Here is a 22184-nt window from a genome sequence, read left to right on the forward strand (position 1 = left end):
GTTCAATGATAAGGAGAGCATGTCAGCCAACATTCACCCTCGTTTCACAACTTTTAACATCTCGAACGGCATCACGGCGTGTCGTGGTTCGTCAGAGCAACGCTTCCGGGTATTATGTACTCGCGTCATGACCCCGCCCCTTTTTGTGGGTAGTAGAAGTTAGTTTCGTTTTTTCCCGGGAGATATTTCTCCCGCGTATTTCGTCTTCGTCCATTTGACATTCTGTGTCGAGTAGGAATAAACAACGATCCACAAAAAGGTAAGTGATATTGTGTGTACGTTTGTGTATGTGTGTACGTTACATCAGTAACTCCATTTGCTGTATTTGATATTGGATGTTTAAATGTCAAATAATTAAGTGTTTAAAAAAACACTAAAAACAGAAAATGACCAAGTCAATCATGATTTGTACTTGATTAGTTGAATCAGGTGTGCTTGTGGTGGAACAGATCAAATATGTGGAAGGATTGGGGGCCCCGAGGAGAGGTTTGAGAACCGCTGGTGTAAGGAGTGTTATCAGTTTATGTGCAAGAGAAATGTTTGGGTTAAATGACGTCAGATAATTTATTTGAGTTTCATCTTAGAATGTGAAATGTTTGGGTTATATGCTTAAGTAAAAGGGACGGGAAAAATGGGGTAATGTTTAGAAGTCACCTTATTGCTGGGAAAGAGAAATGTGGTGTATGCTAGTCATAGGGACGTCATGACGTAATGAGCCATGCGAGTTAGAGTTATGCTAGTACCGACTGTTGTATGAGGTTGTTGAATTGATATCGAGTAAAGCTGAGTTTCATTTATAACCTTAGTCGTCCGTGTTTATGCTAGACAGCAGGTAAAAGATCTCTACCCACCAGAGCCATGCCACAGCTCAAACAGGAGAGAGAGAGAACTAAGGATATAGTCCTTGGGCCAAACCATTTTTCACTACCAAATTCTGGGCAAATCCTAGATGTGATTTTCTTATTCCTATACATCCCTAGATTATGTTTTGATATGATAGACCTTTTGGATTGGCAGCTTATTAGTAGTTATCACCTCGTAAAGGTACGGAGTGCTTTTTTCAAAACCGGAGTTTTGCCTAGAAAAGTCCCCTGCCATATCCTGCTCCCCTTCGCATGATTCGCGCCTAGCTGTGCTGTGATTGTGATAGAGACATGAGCCCTTTCATGTTCTTTATGAGCCTGAGTCTCCTAAACACGTAGAGACCAACCCCGAGTCGATCAATGATTCCTACGATGAGCTATGGTAACTTTACCGCACCTACCCCCTACCGACGAATGCCTAATTTTTGCGGTTTTCCGGAGGTATTGTGCGGTAGGTGCGGGAAAGTTACCATAGCTCAGCGTAGGAAGCTCTGATCGACTCGGGGTTGGTCTCTACTTGTTCAGGAGACCCAGGCGCATAAAGCTAACCTGGCTCATGTCTCTATCACAAGCACAGCCCGAGCTATGCGCGACTGACGCGAAGGGGAGCAGAATATGGCCGGGGACTTTTTGATGGGTAAAACATTTTACCTAATAGATATCACCATGAAACTTCCCCAGTTGATTACTTACATTGAGACAATATTTTTTTGTATTACAAGTTTTCAGAAATGTTCTGTTTAAATATGCAAATGATGTATTATCTACTTAAAATATGAGTTAATTTGCATATCTTTAAAGAACATTTGGACCACAGATTGGATAAAGACAGTAATTAATTACTATACATCCCTAGATTATTATTTGATGTGATAGACCTTGTTGGACCTTGTTGTTAGTAGTTTAATACCTTATCCCCTCTTAAAGTATGGACTGCTGTCATTTAAAATGTGTGTTAGCCTACGTTCTGTACGGGAGTGGACCCGAATGCAGGAGACTGAGGCGGAGGCAGATGAACAGTTACATTTATTTAGCCCACAAGGCAGTGAAAGCTGTAGGTGTATGGAGTCCGGTGGTAGGTGTGGTCCAAAATTGGGAGATGTTTTCTGATTTCTGCCGCCCTCAACAAAGTTCTCCATAAGTCCAGGTTTTGGGGTGACACCAGGTTTGAGTTGGAGTCATCATCAGAGCAGTGGATGATGCTGTCCATCATCAGAGCAGTGGATGATGCTGTCCATGATCAGAGCAGTGGGTGATGCTGTCCATGATCAGAGCAGTGGGTGATGCTGTCCATGATCAGAGCAGTGGATGATGCTGTCCATGACAGAGCAGTGGATGATGCTGTCCATGATCAGAGCAGTGGATGATGCTGTCCATGATCAGAGCAGTGGATGATGCTGTCCATGACAGAGCAGTGGATGATGCTGTCCATGATCAGAGCAGTGGATGATGCTGTCCATCATCAGAGCAGTGGATGATGCTGTCCATGATCAGAGCAGTGGATGATGCTGTCCATGATCAGAGCAGTGGATGATGCTGTCCATCATCAGAGCAGTGGATGATGCTGTCCATGCCGCTTTCTTGGCAGGTTGCTGCTGCATTCACCTGAAGTTGGATCCATCATTAGACTTACACTTACTGCTGATGATGTGGGTCTCTGAAATAGAGGAATACATCTAGTTTGACATTAAATTACCAACCTTATTCTAAACTAAAATATTGTCAGGGTGCAGTAATTGGGGCAGATCTCATTACAACTACAAACAAGGAATCTTCTGTAAATTTAATGTAAATTAAGTTACATTAATATTACTACAATATAAAACCCTGTCTCAAGCCTGGGTACACAACAGGCTACTTTGCTAGTTTAGCTAGCTAACTAAAGTGTTATTAACTATAAATAATAATAATGCATTTTATTTGTATTGCACTTTTCATTCAAAAGAATCTCAGAGTGCTACAGAGTAAAAAAACCTCAAACATAATAAGTTAAAAACATAGTAAAACAACTCAAAATAAATCACAAAAATGAACACAGTTCAACAGTCAAAGGCCTGTCTTAAAAGAGTCCAGGCTCTGTACTGCCCATAGCTGGCTAGGAAGGCTGTTCCACAGGCTCTGTACTGCCCTTAGCTGGCTAGGAAGGCTGTTGCACAGGCTCTGTACTGCCCTTAGCTGGCTAGGAAGGCTGTTCCACAGGCTCTGTACTGCCCTTAGCTGGCTAGGAAGGCTGTTCCACAGGCTCTGTACTGCCCTTAGCTGGCTAGGAAGGCTGTTGCACAGGCTCTGTACTGCCCTTAGCTGGCTATAGGAAGGCTGTTCCACAGGCACGGCGGAGCCGAACAGAAGGCTCGGTCCCCCATGGTGCGGAGCCTGGTATTGGGGACCTGGAGGAGCAAACTGTTTGAAGACCTGAGGGTGCGGGTGGAGGTTTGTGGAGTGATGAGTTCTTGTAGATAGGGAGGTGCGTGTCCGTTGATGCATTTGTGGGTGAGAAGAAGGACTTTGTAGTCAACCCTGAATGAGACAGGGAGCCAGTGTAGTGAGTGTAGAACAGGGGTTATGTGCTTGTATTTGTGGACTCTCATCAGGATCCTGGCAGCCCTGTTCTGGATGTATGGCAGCTTCTGTATGCTTTTGCCAGGAATCCCGATGAAGAGCGGATTGCAGTAGTCAAAGGCATGGACAAGTTCTCTGCATCTGACAGGGTTAGAGTGGGACGGAGTTTGGAAATATTTCTGAGATGATAGAAGGAGGTTTTGCACAGGTGTTTTATATGGTCACTGAAGGTCAGGTGAGGGTCAAACCTAACCCCCAGATTTGAAACTGAGGAGGAGAAGAGGATGACTTGACCCTCGAAGGTGAGCTGTGATATGGGCGAAGACTGAACCTGGTGTGGGGTGCCAACAAGACGAGCTTCGGATTTGTTACTGTTTAACTGAAGGAAGTTGTTGTTCATCCATGCCTTTATCTCCTCAAGACAGGTGGTGAGACATGACATGGCTGCAGAGGGGCTTGGGGTAGTTTTAATGTAGAGCTGTGTGTCATCAGCATAACAATGGAAAGACATCCTATATCTGGTGATGACACGACCGAGGGGGAGCATGTAGGTGATGAAGAGGATGGGGCCGAGAACCGACCCCTGTGGAACACCACAGGTAACAGGGAGAAGTCTGGACTTGCATCCTCCCAGTGAGACGTATTCAGTCCTGCCAGAGAGATAGGACTGAAACCACTTCAGTGCAGAGTCTGAGAGTCCAATGGTGGTGTGGAGGCGCTCTAGGAGGATAGTGTGATCCACCATGTCAAATGCTGCTGTCAGGTCCAGGAGGATGTCATTAGCAGTTCATTCGTCACCCTTAGCATAGCCGTTTCTGTACTGTGGGCTGAGCGAAAGCCTGACTGAAATCTTTCAAACAGGTTGTTGTGTTTGAGGTGATCCTGGAGTTGGGAAGCAACTTCCTTCACTAGCACCTTGGACAGGAAGGCAAGGTTGGTGTATGACTTGAGCAGAGCAGTGGGAATGGGGTCCAGGGCGCAAGTGCATGATTTCATTCCTCTAAGGATTTCCATAATGTGGCTCTGTTGAACCTCTGTGAAACATGGGAGAGATGGCAAACTCCCAGGCGAGGGGTTGGTAGCAGAGGGAGACAGAGAGGAAGAGCTGGGTATCAGAGAGCGAATGTTGTTGACCTTGGATCTGAAAAAGTCAATGAAGCTGTTACATCGCTGCTCTGTAGCCTCAGTAGTGGGAGATGGTTGTGGCTTCAGGAGATGATTTATGGTAGAAAAAACTAGCTAGCTAGTTATAATAATAATAATAATAATAATAATAACTTGCATTTATATAGCACCTTTCAGGGAACCCAAGGTCGCTTCGTTGTCTAACCAGTAACCAGCTATACATTACCACTAACTCTAAACTAGCTTGCTAACTTACCTCTAAATATGGATCTGGCTGGGGCTAAGTTAATTTATTTGAGGAGGTAAACACACACTTTATTTGTTTTAAGCACTTTGTTTTAGATTTTTATTCTGGAAAACTATGTAAATTAACGCATATTTTAAGTAGATAATGTATCATTTGTATATTTAAACATACAAATTCAGAAAACAATAAATGTACCCATCCATGGGTTTGACCTTTCATCTGACTCCGCCTCAGTGTCCTGCATTCGGGTCCACAAGTCCCCTGCCATATTTTGCTCCCCTTCACGTCAGTCGCGCATAGCTCGGGCTGTGCTTGTGATAGAGACATGAGCCAGGTTAGCTTTATGCGCCTGGGTCTCCTGAACACGTAGAGACCAACCCCGAGTCGATCAAAGCTTCCTACGCTGAGCTATGGTAACTTTACCGCACCTACCGCACAATACCTCCGGAAAACCGCAAAAATTAGGCATTCATCGGTAGGGGGTAGGTGCGGTAAAGTTACCATAGCTCATCGCAGGAATCTCTGATCGACTCGGGGTTGGTCTCTACGTGTTTAGGAGACTCAGGCGCATAAAGAACATGAAAAGGCTCATGTCTCTATCACAACCACACCACAGCTAGGCGCGAATCATACGAAGGGGAGCAATATATGGCAGGGGACTTTTCTAGGCAAAACTCCGTTTTTGAAAAAAGCACTCCGTACCTTTACGAGGTGATAACTACTAATAAGCTGCCAATCCAAAAGGTCTATCATATCAAAACATAATCTAGGGATGTATAGGAATAAGAAAATCACATCTAGGATTTGCCCAGAATTTGGTAGTGAAATGTTCAATTTGGGGGTTTGGCCCAAGGACTAATAGAGGTATTTACAGTGAAGGAACAGGTTGATTGATGATCAGGAACAGGTGTGGAATGATGGGACTGGAACCAAGCATGCATCTAAGAAATTCAGGAGAATGACAACAGGGGGAGAGAAAAACACAACACAATTCACAAAACCAACCAAAAACCATGGTCTAATAAATAAGCCACTTCCTGTTTCATCAGGGCTCTTTTTGTTGCGTTGACTATAAGAATGTTGTTTAACAGGCCTTATCTCACCCACATCCAGCATGATGCATGACGTTACACGTACTCAGCCCGTCCTCATCACTCACTGAGAGAGGAGTGCTGGAGCTCGCAGTGACAAGCACACTCTCCTGTGATCCGGGAAGTCAGATGTGTGGGACTGGCTGCCACTACATCATTTGACCATGTTGAGGTGAGAGGAGAGAGAGACACCTGTGTGTGTGTGTGTGTGTGTGTGTGTGCGTGTGTGTGTGTGTGTGTGCGTGTTATTACTGATGTATGTCCTGTTGTAATGGCCCGGGGGGCTCAGCAGCAGGAAGAGGAAGAGGAGGAGCCACAGCAGCGAACACAGCCGAGGCGAGGCCCGTGTCATGGACAAGGACAGAGAGGAGGAGAGAGGGAGGAGGAGAGAGAGAGAAGGAGAGAGAGAGAAGGACAAGACCAAGGACAGGTCAGATAAACAAAGGTACACTTTTTAGCATGGTACACTAACACACACACACTGCTGCTTCCTGTTCACAACTTCACTAACACTCTCTCTCTCTCTCTCTCTCTCTCTCTCTCTCTCTCTCACACACACACACACGCACACAGAATAGAGGTTGTATCAAAACAGTAGATATTGAGAGATGTGTGTGTGTGTGTGTGTGTGTGTGTGTTGAGTCAAAGATTGAAGGCCTGCCTTTTGTTACAGCCCTGTCCAATCAGGATGCAGCTCCTCTGCCCCCAGCTGTGTATCCATGAAAAGTGATTGGTCAATGGATCGTCCGATAGCTTTTCGTGAAGAAAACATTGACAGTGAACAAAGGTAATATCACACAAGCACTCACACCGTCTACATGTAATGCACTGTGTGTGTGTGTGTGTGTGTGTGTGTGTGTTGACTGCCCAACGATTGAAGGCCTGTCTTTTGTTACAGCCCTGTCCAATCAGGATGCAGCTCCTCTGCCCCCAGCTGTGTATCCATGAAGAGTGATTGGTCAATGGATCGTCCAATATTTTTTTGTAAAGAAAACATTGACAGTGAACAAAGGTAATATCACACAAGCACTCACACCGTCTACATGTAATGCACTGTGTGTGTGTGTGTGTGTGTGTGTGCGCGCGTGCATGTTGAGTCAAAGTTTGAAGTTCTGTCTTTTGTTACAGCCCTGTCCAATCTGATTCGAGGGGACAACTGTTTTGTTTTTGTATTTTGTTTATTTTGTTTATGATCGATCAAAAGTTCAATACCAGCCGGTATACTCATTTTCCTAAACCGCTGTCCAGTGTCATTCATTATCCAACTAGCTCCAGTATTCAAACCTAGGCCCATTCTCATTTGGAGTGGTATTCACATTTACATTTACATTTTTGGCATTTAGCAGACGCCTTATTCCAAAGCGACTTACAATCAATACATTTGACTAAGCAAGTGAATCATCAATCCACCTGTCGTAGCAGGAAGAATAATCCAGCTCAGGCCCAGGAACTACATTACTGTTACACACTTCTATTTTGGCATGACTAGCGAGTGTGTGATTTCGAGTCCACGAGTCCTCACAACCTCTACATGTAATGCACTGTGTGTGTGTGTGTGTGTGTGTGTGTGTGTGTGTGTGTGTTGACTGCCCAACGATTGAAGGCCTGTCTTTTGTTACAGCCCTGTCCAATCAGGATGCAGCTCCTCTGCCCGCAGCTGTGTATCCATGAAGAGTGATTGGTCAATGGATCGTCCGATAGCTTTTCGTAAAGAAAACATTGACAGTGATCAAAGGTAATATCACACAAGCACTCACACCCTCTAACATCCCTTGAATGCTGTAAAGAACCTGTGAAGGAATCCCTGCCTCACCAGGCATGATTATAACCATCATTACCGTACACATCTATGATATATGGATGGACAATCTGATTACACTTCCACTTGTAATAATGTTTATGGAACAGAGCACACCTATGAATGATACAATGTGTCCTGAGCAACCAAAAGCAACAAGGAGAATATGACACAATGCCAACATTGAGACAACGTGTTTTGTTTCCACAGGAGCCAATCCAGATCAAAGGCAGAGATCCCCAGTGGTCCTGACCTGTCCTCTGTGTTTGAGGTGAGTCTTGTTTTTTGTAAAGACACCATCTGTCAAATTAATTTCCAGTTTAAAGTATTGTCCAGGCTCTTGTTTGTAAGCTGTGGGGGTGGGTCTTGGCTAATGAGCTAACATATTTTCAGTAGAATTAACCAGGGTCCATGAAATGGCTTCAATGTATAGGAACAAATAAAATATTGTATTTATTTATGTAACCTTTATTTAACCAAGTAACACCCATTGAGGTTAAAACCTCTTTTGCGAGCGTGACCTGGCAAGAAGGCAAACAGAGAAGTAGCAGTGTCAGGGGCGGTTTTAGGATCGTAGGAGATCCGGGGCTTAGCCCAGAGGGAGAATATAATGTGCGCGCGGAGCGCGGCGAAATTTTTTGCCTTCAACCTTCAACTTACCACCACCTTAAAGCGGACAAAAGGCACTGGAGAACACATATACATTCACACCCTTTAATGAAGCAAACTAATTGTGGTGGTTCTGGGCACAGAGGGAGGTCAGCACACGTAGCTCCCCCTGTCAGTCACCATCATTTATATTTGTATAGAATTACATAATTGATGGGCTGAGGCTAGTTATGTTACAGTATGTATATCAGGGCAGACTCTGTGCTCACCACTTACATTGTATTTAGAGTCTTGTCCTGTGTTATATGACGATATATTACATGTATTGTTGGCCTGTGTATAGTACTGTGAAATCAAATCCCCCCTGGGACATTAAACAAACTTAGTTAGTTAGAGTTACATCTTAGAATAGATTTGAGTCATGTTCTGTATACATACATACTACCATAAGGGCATACTTAATGTGGTTACTCCATGTTTACTAGCTGTAACATTAACGTTACATCATTCTTTTTCACTTGTTACTCAGTCAACCAGAGTGCAGATATCAAAGACTATCAGCCTGTTATTCACTTTATTTGAATAAGTATTATAAGTATAATATTACTTTATTTGAATAAGTATTATCCTTTGTTTGATTTCTTACCATGTACCGTAACAGTACCTTGCTATGTTTCATTTTCATTATAACATAACGTTATGTTATGATAGCCAGCTAGCATTAGCAAACCGGAAAAGTAGTGTCAGTGAGTCAGTCACCTTTCTAATAAGATTCACAAACCTGAAACATCATCTATGTCATCACTGCTGGTGAAGTCATTGTTGTCAGCTGCTGATACGGCTGCTGCAACAGTTCTTGGCGCTTGTTTTGTTGAAAACAACTTTGGGATATCCATCCTTACAATTGTGCAAGTCAGGCACTGATTGAGATCACTTCTTCTTCAGGGCAGGGCAGGCTACGCAGTATGCAGGCTAATGTCGCGCAGCTGCTGCCTCTCTGTTGGACTCCGGTACTGCACGTTACTCACGAGAGTTTATTATTTTTTATTTTTTTTTTTTTTTTTTTTTAAGTAAAACATTCGGGGCTTTTCAGAAAACATCCGGGGCTTGAGCCCCAGTAGCCACCCCCTAGCGCCGCCCCTGAGCAGTGTGTACATGAAATGTCAAGTTACCAACACATTATGAAACACAAAACAACTGCAGCTATCAAAAACATTGCCGTTGATCAGAGCCTTAAAAACAGGCTAGGATACTAACGCCCAAGCTCCACTTACAGCGTTGCGTCACCTCGCCATCGGCGTTGCGTCAACTTTCCGTTGTACATCCTCCACCTAGCGTTGCGTCAACGTCACGTTCTACCTGCTCCGTTCTACCTGCGACCGTCATTTGTCGCATATGAAAAAGTTTTTTTCCCACCTCAAGTATCAGCCGTTCGTCATCCATTTCTGCAACAAGCGTCAAGGACCTGTGGTGATTCACAGCTGACTCGCGTGAATAGCAATTCACAATAGCTGCGACCACGAGTTATAGAGTAGTTGGCTACAAGCATTTTCAATCTGGTATTATCTCTATTAGTGCTAATTACTGCTAACAGCTAGCAGCTAACAAAACACATCGCTAAGAAGGTCTAAACTGTATTTTAATAACATCACAACATGCTAAAAACACATAACTACACATAACAAGATCAGGGCTCTCAAGCATTTCAACCCGTTCACACGCTCACACGCCACACCTTGTCTCACGCCCAATGCGTGAGACTTGAGAGCCCTGCAAGATGAATGCACAGTTCTTGCTTTTGAACACAAGCTAAAACGAAAGTATGTTTACAAGTCAAGTCTCCCTTACCGGTAGCCTCCGGCAAACAAGAACAGTGAATCAAATCCACAAATGATAAGTATTTAGTGATCGTTAAACTGTTGTTTATTATATCGAGTGGGTACTTTAAAACTTCAAGTTGATGTTATGAAAAAAAAAGAAAACTAAATATTGTTGACACAATAAGGCCTGGACTACACGTATATGGATATGTTTTTAAGCTGATATTTTCGTCCTCGTTTAAAAGAAAGACTCTGTCCACACCACTAAAATATCTCTGTCCATACGAAAAGCCAAAACTGAACACGATCTGTCAAATACCGTAGAAGAGCGTTATGGGCATGCGCAGTCAGTTGTAATCAAACGGCGGCAGTGACTCAAAACGTAAACAGACCAAACTCTTTGAAACAGACAGAAAAGAAAAGTACAAAACAGACAGAAAAGCAAGTTATGGCGACCAAGAAGAAAGCAAAAACAGATTATTTTGTGTGGTTGTTGCTGTTGACAACTGTTTTGCTTCAATTCGTATGTGTAAACGGCTTGATGCTTGACGTCATTGCATCAACACCAGCTCCGTTTAACATAACCACACTGATCCACTCAATCGGATATTTTTTTATTTCTTCACTTTTTTATCCGTTTAGAGAAATCCCAGTTTATGTGAGTGAGAATGCCGTGTTCGTATGGTTGAGAGGCCCAATTGTACAAAAAAATGTGTGTTTAGAAAAATATCCATATACGTGTAGTCCAGGCCTAAGTTTCACTTCTTCTCCCCTTCGAGTGAGTGTGTTTTTTGCAAGTTCACCAGTCGCTGCCACATAGACAATTAAACAATATCACACAAGAGGGAGTGCTGTTATACTGAATATCAGCACAGCTGTGATTCGTTGTAGGTACGAAAAACCCAATTTCAACTTTTGACGTCTCTTTAGTTTCAGCTTTTCAATGTGCTATTTAAAATGTAGCTTTTCATCTAGCCAAATCCCACGGTACTTATAGGAGGGGACCCTAACACTATACTGGTCTTCTAAAGGGATCAAATCTGCAAGTGACTCCATCTGCATCTCCATCTACAGTACAATTATTTTTTTCCATTAACTTTCATTTCAAAACTGTTTTCATTTCTTCTTCAGCTGCTTGAGCAGAAGGTTGTGGACTTTGTCAAAGAGGAGCTGGAGAAGCAGAAGAACAGACTCCTGCACCCAGGACGTGCTGAGGACCAGGGAGGAGATGGAAAGGATGAGAGGCAGAGGATGGGGGCAAGGAAGGGGGCTCTACAGATCACACTGCACATGCTGAGAACCATTAACCAGATGGAGCTCGCTGACACACTGGATGACAGTAAGAGATTCCTACTATTAGTCTGTTAATCCCCAGCCAATACATGCTACACCAATAACTACCAATGACTACCAATAACTACACAATAGAAACACAGGAAAGGACACAGACAGGAAAAGCAGTGAAGACGCCAGTTATACTGAATATCCACCATGAAAAGGACTGTGGTGCAAATACAGCATACTCTTGAATGTATTCACTGATTGTGCTTGGAAATGGTCAATGGAAGAGCATTGTCTGTATCATGCATGTACAGTGGGGGAAATAAGTATTTCACCCCCTTACAAAGAAATGAACAGTCTATCATTTTAATGGTAGGTCCATTTTAACAGTGAGAAACAGAATATATATTTTTAAAAAATCATTATATGAATTAAAAGAAAATATTGAGTAAAATAAGTATTTCACCCCCTACCAACCAGCAAGAATTCTGGCTCCCACAGACCGGTTACCATGAGGCACACAGATTAGTCCTCTCACTTTAAGAAAGTACTCCTAATCTCAATTTGTTACCTGTATAAAAGACACCTGTCCACAGACTCAATCAATCAATCATATTCCAACCTCTCCACCATGGGCAAGACCAAAGAGTTGTCTAAGGACATCAGGGACAAGATTATAGACCTGCATAAGACTGGAATGGGCTACAAGACCATTGGCAAGCATCTTGGTGAGAAGGAGAATACTGTTGGTGCACTTATTCGAAAATGGAAGAAACACAAATTGACCATCAATCTCCCTCCCGCGTAGTGGCGGTCCGCCACGATGGAATTTCCTCCGCCACCATTCAGATTTCTCAACCCCAAAAAAAAAAAAAGATTTAGGCCGCTTTTCAGACCTTCACAGCGCTAGACACACCCACAAGCGCTGAAACTGGACCAGTCCGTGTGTGTCGCGAGTATTGAACTTGAGGCTGCGTTCGTAAATTCGCTCTGAGAGCCCCGGAGCGCACACTGGGTTCAACGTCATAAAGGGACCAAGTCATTTGATTGGACAAGAGGCATTCCGTGAGTGCTGATCAGATTTCCAGAGCGTATTTACGAACGCGCCCTGGCTGTCACCCGAACACCGCGAGCTAGCGTAGTGTAGTGTAGTATAGGATGCGTAGTGTAGTGTAGTGTAGGATGGAGAGAGAGAGGAGAAGCCTCTCTATGTGTTACCTATGTCCAGTGTACTAGAACCACTCTAACAGGAGTGTTTGTCCGTGAATAACACCGGCTATGCCCGGGGTAGAAACACAAGACTATAGCTGGATAAGGTCTACAGGGTCATTTTAAGCCGTCGACCAGCCCTCTACGACCACGGGAAGTCATGTTAAAAGTGAAGATACTTCTGTTAAACTAAGCTAAGCTAAACATCGCTAATCGCTAACTCCCTCCTGGGCTTAAAGTGACAAGTAATAACGTTGTGAAAAAAACCGTCAGATCAGTGTTTTTGTTTTTATTGACAACGGAATTACATGCTGGAAAAACATGCAGACACAGACAATAAGAGACACACGGGAGAAGTACAGGAAAACATTTTATTTTTTTGGGCCATATCCTCGAGTTTTGGCTGAAATTACGTCGTTGTTTTGAGCGCGTGTGCGCGTTTCATGCGCGTGCACGCGGTCAGCACTACCCGCCACCATTGTAAAAATTCCTGGAGGAAACACTGCACTACGCCATAATGGATTGAAATCCTGTAGCGCCCGCAAGGTCCCCCTCCTCAAGAAGGCACATGTACAGGCCTGTCTGAAGTTTGCCAATGAGCACCTGGATGATTCAGAGGAGGCTTGGGAGAAAGTGCTGTGGTCAGACGAGACCAAGCTCTTTGGCATCAACTCAACTCGCCATGTTTGGAGGAGGAAAAATACTGACTTTGACCCCAAGAACACCATCCCCACCATCAAGCATGGTGGTGGAAACATTATGCTTTGGGGCTGTTTCCCTGCTAAGGGGACAGGACTACTTCACCGCATCGAGGGGAGGCTGAACAGGGCCATGTACTGTGAAATCTTGGGTGAGAACCTCCTTCCCTCAGCCAGGACACTGAAAATGGGTCGTGGATGGTTGTTCCAGCATTACGGCTCAGGCAATAAAGGAGTGGCTCAACGAGAAGCACATTAAGGTCATGGAGTGGCCTAATCAGTCTCCGGACGTTAATCCCATAGAAAATCTGTGGAGTTGCCAAGCGACAACCTCCAAACCTTAAGGATTTGGAGAGGATCTGCAAAAAGGAGTGGGCCAAAATCCCTCCTGGGATCTGGAACAAGAAACGTCTGACCGCTGTGCTTGCCAACAAGGGTTTCTCCACCAAGTACTGAGTCATGTTTTGCTAGGGGTTGAAATACTTATTTTATTCATTTTTCAAAATTCATATAATGTGATTTTCTGGATATATTCTGTAATATTCTGTCTCTCACTGTTAAAATGAACCCACCATTAAAATGATAGACTGTTCATTTCTTTGTAAGGGGATAAACTCACAAAATCAGCAGGGGGTGAAATACTTATTTCCCCCACTGTATTTACTGATTATGTAAATGTGGATAAAGGTTTGCAAGTTGGTCAACTAGACTACTAAAGGGCATTTTCTGTATCATTTGTTCCCTCAGATGAGCGTGCTGTGGAGTGCCAACTTAAACTAAAACTCAACCATAAGAGCAGGTGTCAGTGTGTGTTTGAGGGAATAGCTGAACAAGGCAACCCAAAACATCTCAATGAGATCTTCACAGAGGTCTACATCACTGAGGGTGGAAGTGGAGAGGTCAATAATGAACATGAGGTCAGACAGATTGAGACAACATCCAGAAGACCAGCTACAGAAGACAGACCAATCAAATGCAACAACATCTTCAAACCCTCACCTGGACAAGACACAACAATCAGAAATGTGTTAACCATGGGAGTCGCTGGCATTGGAAAGACAATCTCTGTGCAGAAGTCTATTTTGGACTGGGCTGAAGGAGAAGCCAATCAGGATGTCCAGTTCATATTTGCCCTCCCTTTCAGAGAGTTGAATTTATGCAAAGGCAAAAACTACAATTTGTTGGAACTCCTCGATCACTTCTATGTCGAAACAAAAGAATCAGGAATCTCCAACTATGACAAATACAATGTTATGTTTGTCTTGGATGGTCTGGATGAGTGTCGACTTCCTCTAGACTTCCAGAACAACAAGAGGTGTTGTGATGTCACAGAGTCAGCCTCAGTGGACGTGTTGCTGACAAACCTCATCAAGGGGAATCTGCTTCCCTCTGCTCGCGTCTGGATAACCTCCCGACCTGCAGCAGCCAATCAGATTCCTCCTGAGTGTGTTGACCGGATGACAGAGGTACGAGGGTTCAACAACCCACAGAAGGAGGAGTACTTCAGGAAGAGAATCAGTGATGAGAACATGGCCAACAGAATCATCTCACATGTTGAGGGATCAAGGAGTCTCCACATCATGTGCCACATACCAGTGTTCTGTTGGGTCTCAGCCACTACTCTGGAGAGACTGTTGGGTGGAGCAGAGGGAGGAGAGATGCCCAAGACTCTGACTCAGATGTACACACACTTCCTGGTGTTTCAGACTGTACAGAGGAATGTGAAGTACCTTGGTGACCATGACAGAGATTCACAGTGGGACAAAAAGGTCATTCTGTCACTGGGAAAACTGGCCTTCAAACAGCTGGAAAAGGGACATCTGATCTTCTATGAGGAGGAACTGAGAGAGTGTGGCATTGACGTTGGAGAAGCAGTGTACTCAGGAGTGTGCACACAGATCTTTAGGGAGGAGTGTGGACTGTACAGAGGGAAAGTGTACTGCTTTGTGCATCTGAGTGTTCAGGAGTTTCTTGCTGCTCTGTATGTGTTCCTCACATTCAATGACACCAATACCAATGTTATGAACACACCACCCACAATCAGAGAGACAGCCATCAGCCTCTACAAGAGCGCAGTAGACAAGGCCTTGCAGAGTGAGAATGGACACCTGGACCTGTTCCTTCGCTTCCTCCTGGGCCTCTCGCTGAAGTCCAATAAGAATCTCCTACGAGGCCTTCTGACACCGACAAGAAGCAGCTCACAGACCAATAAGGAAACAGTCGAGTACATCAAGGAGAAAATCCGGGGGAATCCATCTCCAGAGAGGTGCATCAACCTGTTCCACTGTCTGAATGAGCTGAATGACCATTCTCTAGTGGAGGAGATCAAACACTATGTTAGGCCAAACACTCTCTTAAGGGCCAAACTCTCAACTGCACAGTGGTCAGCTCTGGTCTTTGTGTTGCTGACTGGTGAACACAACTTGGATGAATTTGACCTCAGCGATTACTCCAGTTCAGAGGAGTGTCTCTTGGGGCTACTGCCAGTGTTCCGAGTCTCACGAACAGCCTGGTGAGTATCTCAATTGTTGGCTTTTTGGCAATTTGGCAATTGTTTGTTTATGAATGTCTCTGTTGACTCTGTGTTGTGTTTAATACCAACAATTAAAATAAGTTTAACTACAACCTTAGAAAAGACGAATGAAAAGCTAAAGCCAATTAACGATCCAACACGGATATGGGGCGGTTTGACAGAAAAGGTGGTGTTTATTCAACAAGTTCAGATGTTTACCATCTTTACAGTAGGAGGGATTAAAATCCAAAAATTACTCCTGTCTGTTTGCCTGTCACCCTCACGCATATGAAAGAATCTGGCATTCAGACAACTTATAGAGTTCTCTTCCAGTGGGTGTCATCATAACTTATCAGACACACTAAAACTGCTAAACTGTATACAGAGGTCAACAGGGGATCACATTCCTGGGTGAAAAACATTACCAACACACACCCTGTCATTTTATTGTAAAACATTGCACAAACCAAACACAAAGGAAATACATTAACTTCACAGTTAAATTATCATAATAACGATCAGATTACCAGTAAACTGGAATACCACAGGTATTAACGAAATATAACATAAATTTGACGAGATTAAACTGTTATATTAACAATATAACATCATCACATTCACAGCACATTCCCACCACCAGCTAGCCGTGCTCTTCCCTTGTCAGCTAAACGCAGTTCATTCTTGTGCTTTCTCCAGTATCTGATTCTCCAGTATCTGATTCTCTCCACATACTGTAAAGCTCACTCATGTCAAACTTTCGGCTGGTCAGCGCCATTTTGTTTTCTCTTCTCTGGTACCGGTAACCAGTACGCTAACACAAGCTACCGTAGTTCCATCATATAACAGGCACCAGGAGTTTACCGTATTAACCGTCTGGTTTATACCAGATATTACGTCTGTTTTTTCCCATAATTTTTTGACCCGGCCTGTATTGGAGGCCGGCCTGTATTTGTTTGTGTTGACCATGCCCCCCGGCCATTATAAGAGACCGGCCTTTAATGGAATAGAGTCCACTATTAGAGGATTTACAGTATATATTGATCAAATCTCACACAATAAGACTGGGGAGAAAAATTGCTTTCTGCTATCAACACTGACGAACAACACATGTTGGAGCTGAATTTAGCTGTTTTAAGTCCATAGACCAGAACACATAGAACCATCGTACCATTACCACAGATATCTTACTGTTACATCTGTTGCATTATTGTTATATTTTTCTATGAAGGTTGCAGGGATGTGACCTCACAGAAAAAGGCTGTGAAGCGGTGGCCTCAGCTCTCAGCTCAAACTCCTCCCACCTGAGAAAGCTGCACCTCAGTTACAACAATCTACACGACTCAGGAGTGAAGCTGCTCTCTGCTGGACTGGAGAGTCCACACTGCAAACTGGAGAAACTGAGGTGAGGTACACATATTCTTTCTTTCTTGTTATACAGGAAAAAAATAAAGGTAACTGTGTAACATTTAGACTGGCCTGACTCAGTTAAAACCAGTTTACAGGAGGTTCCTGTTCTGCAGCACAAAAGACAGAATCACATAACAATACAAAAAGTAAAAGTGGGAATAATCACATAAGCAAGACAACAGCAAAACAGCTACAGAACACTACAAAGGAGAGGACTTAAGTGGAGTGAGTAAGATGGTATATGTGACTTGGATCAGTGGTTGCAGGTGTGTCCTTCCCTCAGATGGTGTTTATACATGTATGCCTGTTTGACATATGAGGTTGTTGCTCTAATGTAATATGGGATCTCTTTCCAGGGTTTAGTGTATGTGTGGGGATCTGTGCATGTGAAATTGATCTAGTGATGTGTTCCTGTCTTGGAAGAAGAGCAGTGAGTGTTGGAGGGGAGTTATTGTTTTGGATCTGAAAGAAAGATTTAATGGCTAGATTATTTGTGTAATTCTGAAAAGTCAGGTCATTGGAGTGTGAAAGTGCAGTGCAGTGTCCCAAGGGGAAAGGTTGCCATGGACCTTATAGACTCTATTATAGTCTTCCTATTGGTTCAGTTATTTTCTTTGAGGTGAGGGACCAAATTGGGAGACAGTATGATATTGTTGAAAGAATGATTGCATGTTCATATGTGTCTGAGACAGTATGGGTGAGATATGGTCTGACAAACAGACTGAAGCACAGCTTCTACCCCAGGGCCATCCAGGCCCTGAACACAGCAAAGACCTAGGTTCTGGGCCCTGGACAGTCTGGACGGATTGATGGCAGCTGCTGGATTGAAAAAATCAGGTGTAGTGCTGAGGCACAGATGTGTACATTTCAAGCCTGCAAACTGCGACACTTTAAATGAATGTGCAATAACACTATGTGCAATATGACAACCCTAGTCGTCTTATCTGTACAGTATAGTATAGTGGATAGTATACATAGCCTTTATTTATGTAAACCAGCTCCTTTCCCTTCTTGTTTTTTTAGTTCTTTTTCTTTCCTAGCACCAGGGGAGCCACCCCTCCCAAATTTCAGTGTTTGGTACCTGTACTATAGCAATGACAATAAAGACCATTCATTCATTCATTCATTCATTCATTTTGTTATAAACATTTCATTTTCATGTTATAAAAGTTTCTTCATTAGATTGTTACGGTAATGTGGTTTTGATAAGTTATTACATTGTGAAAATCTAAAAAAGGTTGAAATTAAACAGCAAGAGATTGTACCTCTAGTGACACATGTTTGTGTTGACTACTCATATTGAGAAGCAATGTAAAGGACATTGTTAAGAGAAGAAACAAGGTCAAGGCCTGACCTCACTGATTACAATGTTTTATCAGTATTGTAATTACTACTGTAGGCTACACTGAACTGTTATTGACTTACTGCATCATTTTATTGAATTCTTATTCAGGCTGCAGAGTTGTGACCTCACAGAAAGATGCTGTGAAACGCTGGCCTCAGCTCTCAGCTCAAACTCCTCCCACCTGAGAGAGCTGGACCTCAGTTTCAACAAGCTGCAAGACTCAGGAGTGAAGCTGCTCTCTGCTGGACTGGAGAGTCCACACTGCAAACTGGAGACACTGAGGTGAGTAGACATACTGGGTAATATACAGTATTTCACTTTTAATCCACATATTACATTTTGAATATCTAACAATGTTTGAAATCAAAATCAAATCAAAATCTCATGAATATAAACTCATATAAATAAACAATGAAATATCCATTGTTAAGAGAGACAATAAGGTAAAGATCATAACCTTTTTGTCTTCTTTCAATGTAAATGTCGGTTATGCTTAATGATACCTGACATTTTATTTATTTTAATTAAATTAATTAATTGTTTACCACCATCCCCAGCCTCCATCCCCCATCCCCAACCTCTACCCACCATCCCCAACCTTCAGCCACCATCCCCAGCCTCCACCCACCAGCCTCCACCCACCACCCCCCAGCCTCCACCCACCACCCCAAGACTCCACCCACCATCCTCTGCCTCTACCCACCAACTCCAGTCTCCACCTACCATCCCCAACCTCTACCCACCACCCACAACCCACCAGCCTCCACCCACCATTCCCAGCCTCCACCCACCATTCCAAGCCTCCACCTACCACCCCCAGCCTCCACCATCCCTAGCCTCCACCTACCACCCCCAGCCACCACCATCCCTAGCCTCCATTCACTACCCTCAGCCTCCACCTACCACCCCCAGCCTCCACCATCCCTAGCCTCCACCTACCATCCTCAGCATCCACCCACCATCCCCAGCCTCCACCATCCCCAGCCTGCACCATCCCCAGCCTCCACCTTCCACCACCCCCAGCCTCCACCCTCCCCATCCCCTGACAGAGGACATATAACTGGAACATAGCAGCTTCCCTCCTATGGATACTTTTTTATAAATGGTCAAAATGCTTGATGATTAATTAAACAATAGGTCATGTGGCACCTGTCTAACACAGTTGAACAAACATGATTAAATGATACATACAGACAGATTATTATCACCAGAGGTACTTTACACAAGTTCAGTTTCAGGAACCAGTGAAGACTTCAATTATTCAATGATGCTTGTTTTACTAGGCTCGGCACATGTGGTCTTACAGTGGAAAGCTGTGATACATTGGCCTCCGCCATCAACTCAAACACCTCCCACCTGAGAGACCTGGACCTAGCAGGCAATGACCCATTCTATCCCGCTGAAGTGGAGAGACTGAGGTAAATACTGAATATATGGTTGTTGGGTTCTCTGTCTTGTTGGGTAACCTATTCATCATGCAAATGTCATGCTTCTTTTTTGTTTTACAGCAAGGACCACAGTGGTGACTCATTGACATGTCGTCTCAGGAAATGTAAGTTTTGATGTTTGAGGAGAAACATCAGGAGATGTAGGTTTTGATGTTTGAGGCATAGTTGCATAGTGGTTATACCATGACTTATTGTATATTTTTACAGCATTATCTCTCACAAGTAGTTAATATTACCAGGGCACTGCAATATGAAAAGCTAGCCAGTAGGGATGTAACGATGCACTCAACTCACGATACGAGAGGATTCACGATACTGGGTTCATGATACGATTTTCTCACCATTTTTTTTAACAATCGAGATTGCAGACTAACTTCCGTCTCCTCCTGAGACATCTACTACCCCCCAGCACTGTGTCTCCTGAGACATCTACTACCCGCCAGCCAGGGATGAAAGTGGTTTGAGTTTCTTACAGGAACTATAGGCTACCCCAACCTTCATCGTTTCATATTGTTCTCCTCCCGCCCCATCTTCATGCATCCCTGAACACACACATCGTGGTGTTGGTGTCGAAATTAGAAACACTTTAGGGCTGCCAAGTTTCACCAAAAGTTTGGAGTGAGATTTTTTGGTGGTGGAGCGACCCAAAACTGTGCACGTTTTGGTAGCGGCGGCCCCTCTCTCCCACACAATTATTTGTGCTAGTTTCCTGCAATTCACACATGTGACATTTCACATATGTACACAAACTCACAAAAGTATAAAAACACAGCTCGTAAAACACCCAATAAATATGCTAGTAATGGCGCTTCTCTTGTCCTCAGCTCTCCATTCACGTGCTTTGAGTTACCATAATAACCCTATGGGTAGGAAGCGCAGCTTCTCTGCTTTCAGGAACGGTTGGAATTCTTTCAATAACACATATAGTTTAGGAATTACGGTAATGAGAATGTGTGCTGTCGGTTTTTAAGTATCGCAATTCATTTTTCATTTCACCGATTTGAAATCGTCTCATACTGTATTTGTAGCGATAATTAACTGTCTCGCGATGCATCGTTACATCCCTACTAGCCAGCCAGACATATTTTGTGTGAACTAACACTAACTTGAATGGTCTTCCTCATCAGATGCCTGTGAGCTCACACTGGACCCAAACACAGTACACAGACGCCTCTCTCTGTCTGAGGAGAACAGAAAGGTGACAGGTGTGGCAGAGGAGCAGCCGTATCCTGATCACCCAGAGAGGTTTGACCGCTTGACCCAGGTGCTGTGTAGAGAGGGTCTGACTGGCCGCTGTTACTGGGAGGTAGAGAGGAGTGGGTATGTCACTGGTATAGGAGTGGCTTATAAAGGAATCAACAGGAAAGGAGAGGGTGAAGACTCTGGGCTGGGAAACAATGACAAATCCTGGAGCCTCGTGTGCTCACGTAATTGTTTATTTGGTTGTTACACCATCAGGAACAACGATATTAGAATCTGTCTACCTGAATCCTCCTCAAGCAGAGTAGGAGTGTATCTGGACTGGCCAGCCGGCACTCTGTCCTTCTACAGCGTCTCCTCTGACACACTGAACCTCCTATTCACATTCAGAACCGCATTCACTGAGCCCCTCTACCCAGGGTTTAGGGTGGAGGATGGATCCTCTGTGTCCCTGTGCAGAGTAGAGAAGCCTATAGAACAGTGAAACTCAATTGGTGGCCCCCCAGTTCAGTTCCCAGTTTGAGTGCCTCCTTTTGGGGTTGTAAAATGACTAAATCAGATAGAAAACACTAATTAATTATTATGGAACCTTTTTTAAATGTTTTATTTTGTGTTCTATATTTTCAAGATTGTTGTGATTCCACATTAGACACATACATTTTTAACTTCAGTGGCTTATGTTGCTTCAGAAATGAAACAATGATGATGAGTTAGGAATCTTAATCAGAGTGTCATTTTATCATAGTATTTTATTGATGAATAATGTTTTGTCCCTTATGTCATATTGTACCTGTCATATTTTATCTGTCATATTGTATCTGTCATATTTTATTTCTAATGCACATCTTGTCTGTTTCTATGCAATACACATTAAATGGATCAGATGTGAATACAATCTCTTTCCAAAATAAAGGCATGATTTATTTGTACAAAGCTCCTGGTACCGTATTAGATGGCAGAGAGGACAGACAA

At 43.6% G+C, this 22184-nt stretch overlaps 1 protein-coding gene across 1 annotated transcript; it reads left to right on the top strand.

Moving 5' to 3' along the window:
• Positions 1-11380: 11380 nt before the first annotated feature.
• On the top strand, positions 11381-21696 carry LOC308162347 (NLR family CARD domain-containing protein 3-like; the record flags this gene model as incomplete). The annotated part of the gene is made up of 6 exons (XM_080536503.1): positions 11381-11451; positions 14048-15812; positions 18673-18846; positions 19848-19982; positions 20112-20116; positions 21140-21696. Exons 1-6 carry the CDS (start codon positions 11403-11405, stop codon positions 21694-21696), a joined length of 2685 nt encoding a protein of 894 aa, XP_080392629.1. The 5' UTR covers positions 11381-11402.
• Between the last annotated feature and the right edge of the window lie 488 nt (positions 21697-22184).

This window comes from Nansenia antarctica (genome assembly GCF_963989245.1).
Source record: "Nansenia antarctica genome assembly, chromosome: 7".
NCBI lineage: Eukaryota > Metazoa > Chordata > Actinopteri > Argentiniformes > Microstomatidae > Nansenia > Nansenia antarctica.